General features: G+C 35.5%; 1 protein-coding gene across 2 annotated transcripts; it reads right to left on the bottom strand.

Moving 5' to 3' along the window:
* Positions 1 to 330: 330 nt before the first annotated feature.
* Positions 331 to 9645, bottom strand: LOC114273058 (uncharacterized). Of its 2 annotated transcripts, XM_028214822.2 has the most exons (6): positions 9511 to 9645; positions 8606 to 8646; positions 7111 to 8482; positions 1614 to 2023; positions 1467 to 1527; positions 331 to 1094 (listed from the first exon to the last, which is right to left on the bottom strand). In XM_028214822.2, the coding sequence occupies exons 2-6, from the start codon at positions 8608 to 8610 to the stop codon at positions 567 to 569; spliced, it is 2376 nt and encodes a 791-aa protein (XP_028070623.2). In that variant the 5' UTR covers positions 8611 to 8646; positions 9511 to 9645; the 3' UTR covers positions 331 to 566. The 2 variants fall into 2 exon arrangements, with proteins under 2 accessions (XP_028070623.2, XP_082763376.1); XM_082907250.1 differs by lacking the exon at positions 9511 to 9645 and having other exon boundaries at positions 7111 to 8625.
* Positions 9646 to 10130: the final 485 nt, after the last annotated feature.

Raw genomic sequence — 10130 nt, forward strand, 5'->3', positions numbered from 1 at the left:
ACCCCAAATTTTAACCCTAACATAACCATACTGAAATGGAAAAAGAGAGAAATAAGATTTAGTGGTTCACATTGATGATAGCAGATGAGGGTGGCGGTGGGATACAAGACAACTAGTGGTGGCTGTAAAGGGTGTGTGATTGTAAAAGGGTAAAATAGTAATTCAATAATTTAACCATGGTAACATACAAACACTGAGGGGAGAAAATTAGTGCAATTTTTGAAATGTCAAAATGCATCTATATTAAACCTAAACCTCAAGAGATTGTCAGTATAATTTACCCTAACCATTGATATCTTGGATAAATGCAAATGAGAAACACACAAGAGATACTTCATCCTCTTTCTTGATTTCCATTTAAACACCTCATTAACACATCTTTGTAAATTTCATGTTCATGGATTTGACTCTTCACCTTAAAACCACTATCATACATGACCTTAATTCATCTCCTACCTACCGCTACAATCGCGTATTCATTCAAACCCTTTTTGTTTCTTTTTTTTCCTTTTCAAAACAATCCTCTTATCTTTTATTCACTTGTTTGACTTTTAGCTGTGCATATATTAACCAACAAAATCATGAATCATCTGACCTCCAAAATGCTGCATAAGCTGATGTTCATGTTGTTGTTGCAATTGCTGCTGCTGCTGCTGCTGCTGCTGTGAGCTCTCTGCACTTTGCCTGAGGCCCAACGTGAGCGACACTGCTCCAAGCCCGCCAATCTCAAGCCCACTACGCTGGTACGGCACAAAACCACCCATCAAAGAACCATCCATGCTAGCCGGGATTTGACAGTGCAATCTGGACCGTTTATCCTGATTCCATTGCTCTGCAGCGTTCTGTCCAACTCCTGTGCCCGATAAGGATCCAATCTGAAGGCACTCAACTTGCTCACCTGGAGTAGAAATTACACCGAGCCTGCTTATGATTTGATCACTGTTTGAACAGCCGGCACCTTCAGCAGCAGGTCTCCCATCATTCTTGCTCATGTTTGAGTTGGGTTCCGCCAAACCTTTGGTTTCAAGCATGTGTATTTCTTCAACCATGGGCTTCCACACCCGGACTCGGGCATTAATGAACCAATTTGATACCTGCATTTATTAATTGGTCATATTTCATAATCAGTGTACCAAAAGTACCAAAATCTTAGCAGTGGTGCATTCCATGGTTTAAAATAATATCTCAGCATCAGTGATAAAGTCACATAACATCAATATCCGACAGTATCAACTACTATATCAGTGAATATCAATATCAGACGTCTAAAATCGTAAAATGTATTGGCCAATATTTAAAACCTTCACATAATGTTCTCTTTTATTTTCCCCAAATCTATCTTACGACAAAATGACCCGATATAAATTAATTTCTGATGCAAATAATTTTCTGATAAATCAATTTTGCACGAAAAGCCAGCTATTGAATAACCACAATTTCAAAAACAAAGAAAGTGCTGATCATACCTGGTTTCGGGATAGTCCAGTTTGATTGGCCAACATTTGCTTGTCTGTGTCAGTTGGATACCTATGTACAACAAATAACGCATAAATCAAATAACTAAGACATGCACGTGCGCACACAAGCACATGAGGAGCGAGAGAGAGACTCACGGGTGAAGAAAGTGTTCAAATAGCCAGGCTCTAAGAACGGCCACAGAACGTTCCGGTAGGCCTCTCTGAGGCCTCCAGATGTGCTGTTGGGCTTCAAAGAAGCTGAGATTGCCGCCACCAGACTTTTGCTTTGAAAAGCTATGGTCAGCAAATGTTAACTTCGATGTACTTCTATCATCACCTTTTCTACTGCTTGCACAGGTGGTGGGAGATGACAAGTCCTCCCCCAAGGCTTTTCTTATGTACCTAAGCTGGTCTGAGATGGCATTCTTTAGGCATCGGAAGTGCTTTGACACTGTCTTCAGAGCCAAAGAAATGTAAGGTGTGGCAGCGCTAAGCCCAGCCACCGACTCAAATGATGAAACAACCATTTGCATCTGCTGGTGATACTGTTTGTACCTTCTGCAAACCTTTCAATAGGAGCGCGCAACAATTTTTTTTTTGATCAGCAAAGAAAAAACTTTATTGATGAATAAGTCAATGTGCAAAACATATGAAATATACATCAACAAAGAGAAGTAGAGTGCTTTAAGCATAATAACTAAAAAACTTTCCAATCCCAATTAGGTTGGCACGGAAAAGAAAGCCAAATCACAAAGAAAGCACAACAGTAATCACAAATGGAGTATCAATTTAATAAATACAATTGTTATGTATATACCCAAAGAATTCAGAAATAAACAAATGGGGATTAACCAAATAAACTATATTAACTCTTTAAGTGGCAATATCAAGCTTCAAAATTATGGACATTTTTTATTCCTTAGTTTTTAGGAGAAATGTAGGAGTAACAAACTGATTAAATTGCTCACTTAAATAATATCCATAAAATTGATACGTAATTATCCTTCTTTACTATGGAAGATCATGCTATAATAAAAAGGCCTCGAGAACTATAATGTGCTTAAGAAAAAAATTACTAAACCAGTTTCAAAATATAGAACAATTTGTCACAACACTGTGATGGGAGGACTGTTCTATTCCTTCATTGCTCAATGGCACTTACCATTCACTTTTGGCAAATGTTTTTTTAGTAACTTTTTTTACTTTTGTAGGAAAAATCAGTGAAAAGATGAGATAATACTAAAAATTTACTTTTTTGTTAGTGGGAAAGTTGCTTTTTTCCTTTTTGTTAGCTAAATCAACGATTGCCAAACGGTTAGTTTATTTTATTTTTTTGACTGAATTAGGCAAAAGTAGCAATTTAAGCCATTGCCAAATAGGGTTAAATTAGGGAAAACAACAGTTTCAATGGTAAGTTCAGAATTTGTAAAGCAACGTCGGCAACTATGGAATTACATAGGTGGTTCCTTTTCACCCAGCAATGGGACCTTGAAAAAATGCAGGATAACAACTTATTGAGATTTGGATTTTGCTTTAATAAAGTGATTGGAAGAAGTGGTGTGCACTATTTGATTGAAAATCAGATCGTCACTGTGTTCTTAGATTTCTTGTTATTTATCCATTAATGATTGTTTGGCAAGAGGAAGACTGGAGCTAGTGAGACTGACAATCACACCGAAATGGGTACATGGTGAAAAAGTGTGGACTCTACAGCTCCTTTTGTCACCGTCTGAAATCATTATGGACTAACACAAGCAAGAGATTCCAAATCCTACTAATTGTGAACTAGAATTTTAAATAAATAAATAAAATTAAACATAATGTAATTTGCTTATATGGCCAAGAACTAAAACAAAATTTAAAAAACTTCCGAATTGATCATATCACAAAAGCAATTAGAAAAGGTTGTCAAGCATGAAAACTTGGTTTTTAATAATGAACTAATATATCAGAGATATTTCATTCTATTTTAAAAAATAAATAAAATTAAACGTAATGTTGAAATTTTCAAAATTTAAAAAACTTCAGAATTGATCCTATCACAAAAGCAATTAGAAAAGGCTGTCAAGCATGAAAACTTGGTCTTTAATAATGAACTAAAATATCAGAGATATTTCATTTTTTTATTCTTTATGTAAGAAGACAAACAAGCAGAGGATGAGAAGCTCATGTATATGTAAGTTCAAAGTCGCTGTCTAACAAGGCACTCATCATAATCTCTAACTTTATGCAAATTTTATTTACATTAGTTTTTCAAACAAAGCAAACAACAAAGACCTACAGAACCAAGAAACTTCTGACACAAGTAGTTTTCGAGAGGATGATGAGAGTAATATAATGGCCAAAATACTGCCACACTCGACAAGTTCTAACAGAGATTATAAGAATAATTTTATCATTCTAGTGGAGCTGCATTATGCGGATAGTATAACTTTACTAGCCAACATTTAAATATACCAAAGTGTCTCATAACTGAGTTTTACACGAATAAATTCATTGATTTCCATGGAATCATGGGGAATAAGTGAAATTTTAGTATAATTTTTGCAAAATGAGGAGAAGAAAACATGTCTATTTAAAAACTGCCTTTTTTTGAAGGCTATATAGTTTGAGATTATTATAGAAATGGTGGTAATTTTCCTTCATTTGTTTTTAGAAATACAAGAACATCACTTATATTTCAGGCTGGGAATCAAACCCCAGCAAATGAGCTTAGCATTTCAGTTCCCATGCCAACGGAACCAGATTATATGGCAACATATACCTTCAATTAGAGCTTATAGTTGCAAGATAATGTTTAAATTAGTATTTGAGAATAAGGAATCTCAAGTTCAATGCTCATCTACCAAAGAATTATTTTCCCTGGAGTCAAAAAATAAAATAAAATACTGACCCTATTGTTGTACATAGACAACAGCATACTTGGTTAATAGGAAGGAATGGCGGTCTATGAAGCATGGACACTGACACGGGACACGGCAATTTTTAAAAAATGGGAACACAGACACGGCGGGAGACACGGTGAATTTTTATTTTTTTATTTTTATATATTATTATGTGTTATGTAGATTCATATTACATTCATTCTAAATCAAAATTAACAAACACTAATAGAGTAACATTAATTCAATAAATATAAGAGAGGCAAAAGATTCAACATCCAACATCCAACAATAAATGAACTAGACATTTTTCCTATTAATTAATTAACATTAACATTAGAAGGATTAAAAAAAAAAAAAAAAGTTTACATATATATATAAACCTATAATTAATTTTTTTTTTTTAAAACTACAGTTTTAGATATAGAAACATACAATTACAACAACAAAAAAAAAAATTAAAAATCTTACATATATATAAATTTATATATAAAGGGATAAAGAAATAAAAATCAAAATAACTTATATATAAACCTATAAATAAATAAAAATTAAAATAACTCTTACATATATATATATATATAAACGTATAAAAATAAAATTAAAAATCAGTGTTATTTCGACTCCCTCAATCGAAAACAGACTAGAGAGAGAGAGGGGGCTTACCTTCGAAGTCAACTGGATCGGAGGTCGAAGACGACCGGATCGATAGAAGCAGAGGCTGAGATGACTCAATCAGAGGTCTTCGATCGACTTCGGAGGGCTTCGATCTACTTCGCAGGGTTTCCACTGAGAGAGAGCTTCGATCGACTTCGGGCTTCAACTGAGAGAGAGCTTCGATCGACTGAGAGAGGGCTTCGACTCAAAAGGTCTTCGCAGGTTCACTCTATTTCGACTCCCTCAGTTTTTGCTTTTTAAATATTACACTTTGACCCCAAATACATATAACAAATTCAAAAAAGAGCCCCGCCGTGTCCCCTAGCATGTTCAGATGTGGACACGCGTGTCCCCGCCGTGTCCCCGCCATGTCCCAGCCGTGTCCCCTTCCAAAAAAAACATTAAATTAAAGGGACACGCCATCTGGCGTATCCCGTACGTGTCCCCGGCGTGTCCTCGTGTCGGACACCGCCACGACACCAATTTTGGAGTGTCCATGCTTCATAGATGGCGGTAGCTCAAGTAGGGTCGTCCCCATGTGGCCCAAACTTATGGTCAAACTTGGGTATATTGTTCTAATCCACTGTAAAGGATAACTATCATCAAATATTTATCCTATTCCACAAATACGTTTAATACGATAGAAAACACTCAAATTTTGAGGGAAAAAATTGGCATCCTGCTTACAATTTCAGTTTGCTATTTGATATGTAATGTGATAGAAAAGCTACTATTTCCCATTGCACTCCCAGCCAGTGCCTAGGATAGATAGTGTTGTAACGGGACTTGATAGATTAGATAGTGCTGAGAGTTTTCAATTTGAAAACTTAGATCAACAGTTGCAGACATCAATCTCCGTTACCTCATGGGTATATTTTGCACTTCATGTAGAATGTATTTTAAGGACATATGTGTTTTCAAAATACACCAATTTTGATCTTTTTTGCATTAGATGAGTATGTCATTGTCCATAGGATGAGTTTTTGCAAACTTGGTGAGTTTGCACATTTTCCGAGATGAAGGTTTGAGAAGAGATCGAACCCTCATATGTGCTTTAAGCAACTAGTGGAATAATGATCGAGCACCACTAATAGCGAATGATTACTCTTATGCGTTGAAGTGATTGAGCAAATTTACATTGAACCAAAACATTAGTTTTTCCTTAAAACATTCCATATGTAGCACTCACTTCGACCACCCGCATAGACAAAAGCCTAATTTGAGTTGTTTTAGGTTTTTAATCTCCCATCTCATATATAAAGGACCCTAATACATTTTTTGTGTCTATGCCTTTTCTTTTTTTCATTTTTGAGCTGCCCTAAGAGTCTTTAATAGAGTTTTGAGTGCTCCTCAACATTTACATTTTTAGTAAAATTCTCTTGAGCTTTTAATCAAAACTACCACCACAGCATTATCTTGACGTCCCCTTGGCCAATAAGGTAAAGGGAACCATTAGAGTACCGAGATTGAGAAAAGAGAAAAAGAGACTGACAGGGTCAGGTTGAGCTCATGGAGCATGGATAAGATTTTGAAGTTAGGTAAACTGGGTTCAAATGGTAGTTCCCTTCATTTGGGTCCTATAAACTTTAATATGCTTAGTGAATTGTTTGGGTTGGGATCATAACGTTATCCCTTGGGAGAATTTTCTCAAAAGGTTTTCACGGTAAACATCGTGTTCACTTTATTATTTTATAATTCTATGACTTGCCTCATCACTGTTGATCCAAAATTGAATTGGAATTGTTAATTAGCTGATAAATTTTAAAAAGTGATAATTTTCAATGTTTGGCCTATTTTACCCCCTTCTAGGAACAAACTTCCAGACTCCAATATTCGACACCATAATTTTTGTTTATTCTCAATATTTTATAGTGATACTAATATTTCCTAAATTTCTCAATATTTTTATAGTTCTTACAAGAGTTTTTCACACTAAGATATTAAACAGCCTTCCACTTTCCACTTCCCAGCCAAATTTTTTATTTTCATTTTTAATAAAAAAGCAAAGACAAAACTATAAACACTTGTACATCAAATTTTTTGATTTTTTTTTGTTGGCCATGAAATTTGTTGGTTGTAGCATTCAAATATAAACAATATCAGAGATGACTAACCTCCTCCTGCATAAATAACAGCTTTGCCTTTTTTTGCTGAAATTCAGGCCCATAAGATTCACTTGAGCTGCTGCCAACACCACCTTCCCCCCTAATTTCGTTTGAACTATAAATTGTGGAGGACAAAACACCTGAGTGATCACCGCCCTTATCGCCAAGTCCAACCATAGACTTAGCAGCATTACCAGCATCTGCAGAAACCTTATCAGACACCTCACTTTTTTTGATGGGTTTCTCTCGGTCACTCCCAATACAAATTTCATCCAACAGCTTCTGGGCAGGCTTCAAAAATCTTGAACCCTTAAGTATAGTTGCATAGCCCGTGAAAGGCCCCAGAGGACCGGTATTTCGATGAGTAAAGGTAGATGACCTTATCATGTCTTGACAAGTATTTTTACTACTGTCAATGGATGGTTTCAAGTTGCGAAGATCATTGAAAACACCAGTGGTTCCGGAGTGTAAATCTTCTCCAAATTGACCACCATGTGAAAGAGATAGAGATAAACCGTGTGTGTTAGAATCGCTCGCAACGCTCCTCAAGTCCCTATCACTCTTACTTGCTAGAAAACCCAATTCGCTGGTACTCCACTGATGATGACAACCCTCCTCCGGCCTACTCATCCATGCAGAAGAAGCGTCATTAAGACGCAAAGGAATGGATTGATCACCACAATTTGGAAGAAGAGGAAGTTCATTCCCACCATCGGACCAAGAACCAGGGCCAGCTGTGGCCAATGTAACCCCAGCTGCTAGCTGGGCGTTTTGGTAAAGTGGAAGAGAATTAAATTGCATTTCCTCATAACCCTTTTCCCTATTTTGACTTGAAATTTCACTAGATGAATTGATTAAAGAGGACTGTACAACATATTGATACCCACTGAAACTAGATGAAGCAATGCTGTTTACAAACAGTGGGTTGTTGTGATTGCTTTCACTGCTAGTTAATCCACTTGAATAATTACCAATCCAATCACAACTTTGCTGTGAACCACCAATACTTTTCCAAGTCCCACAACTTTGTGGGCCACCACTGACTTTAGGTGATGATATTGGGTGTGTTGAGTTAGCAACAGAAGCAATTTCGTCGGCAATCTGCCTATGATCAGGCGGAACGCCAATAGATTCTTGATGCACCACCTCCATAGCATCCTTTGTCACTGCGAAATTGAGCATTTGAGAAGAAAACATAGCCGGGTTATAGGATATATTGCCGTACCTAACATTGGGGACCTGAAAAACATCTGGGTTTAGTCCCTGATTGTTAGGGTAGTCCTCTAAATGCTGTGATTGGGCTGCTGTTGTTGAACTCTGCTGAACTCTCAACTTATCGCGCCGGCTTTGCTGGGCAACATGCGATTCGGGCCTAAAGTTGCTAAAGTCCATCAAATTAACACTTGATGATCAATGTCTCTTCTCATACATTAATTATATCTTGAAATGAACTCACCAAATCAAGCTATAAGAGAGGATAATAGATCAAACCCATATGTCTAACCTCATCGAGCAAGCTAAGAATGCTATTATATAAGTTCATACCTGAAATCCCAACAAGTTATATAATGTCAACATATCATATCAATTTTGCAATTTCAAAGCAATGATCGATAATACACATAATAACTTCTTATTAATATTAAATTAAAAAAATATTTAAAAAAAAAAAAACACACAGTAACAAGAGAGACATTATAAGATTGTAGCAAAATCATGAGTCAACTAGAGAGAGAGTTTCTATGGATTTGCTTCAACAAGTTTCGTTTTCATAGCCTTTTTTGTGTTGTATTAGACCTCTCGAGAACCTTCTCGGCCAAGCAATACAGTTCCACACAGTGAATGTGTAGTTTTTCACTGTGTAAACATGAAAATCCTAAAACCAAAATACCAAACAAAAGCTTCAGACCAAAACACAAACATAAAAAAGAGGGAAACGAACTCATCACTCTACAACCCACATACTTTATCATGCTACCCACTGAAACCCTAATTCCAAATTTAACGGCGTTAAACACCCGCCAACTCGACTGAACGAAAGACGACCTTGGAAGAAATCTCAAACACATCCACCCACTAACGGATCCACCTAACGGAGCTCAAGAACAGCCCATAACAACCCACCTCCATGGACGCATCGTTTTTGCTACGATTTATCGAAAACAGTAAACTCTCTCTCTCTCTCTCTCTCTCTCTCTATATATATATATATAAAGATTTTGAATTCAGAAACTGTAACTACAAAAAAAAAAAGTTGAAACCCAGAGCACAAAGGATAAAACCCAAAAATAAAAAAAAATAAAAAAAAGAAACCCATGAAGAATGAATCTGAACTAGTAGAGATCTGGTCTATGATGGGTTAAAGATGAAACAGTTGATGAAGATTGTGACAAGTAACAGCTTCATTACCTGTACACTTGACAATTGGATCTTGATTTTCAACTCCAACCCTTTCAACAACTTCGGGTCTTATAAGTTTCTCCGGTGGAGGAGTGTGGGTTTGGAGTGGCGGTGGTTAAACGAGCTGAGTGAGGTTGAAGAAGGACAATAATTGTGAAACCCCAAAACGCCAATAATTGCCGTTAGGTTGGGGGGTTGGGATTGGGTAAATTACAAATACATTACGTGGTTAATGTAATTTGAAAAATTATGAATATTTTTTATTAAAAAATTTTATTTAATAAAATTAATAAAAAAATACTAAATTTTATAAGTGTTTTTATATAATAATAAAATTATTTAAATATATATTTATAATGTTATTTAAAATTATTAATTAATTTGATAATTTATTAATAAAAAAATTATTTATTATATGATTATAAACTTACAAAAATGAGAAAACTATTTATTATATGATTATAAACTTACAAAAATGAGATGTAATTTCTAAAATTGTAATCTATATTTTAACCAAAAGGTATATTTACAAATTATGAGTAATACGGATAGAATATATGTCTTGAGATACTTTTTATTATTGTGATTGATAAATTTTTGACCTTTTATGAAATATGAGTTGGATTTAG

The sequence above is a fragment of the Camellia sinensis genome, chromosome 14, assembly GCF_055761805.1.
Source record: "Camellia sinensis isolate YWXY chromosome 14, ASM5576180v1, whole genome shotgun sequence".
In the NCBI taxonomy this organism is placed as follows: Eukaryota; Viridiplantae; Streptophyta; class Magnoliopsida; order Ericales; family Theaceae; genus Camellia; species Camellia sinensis.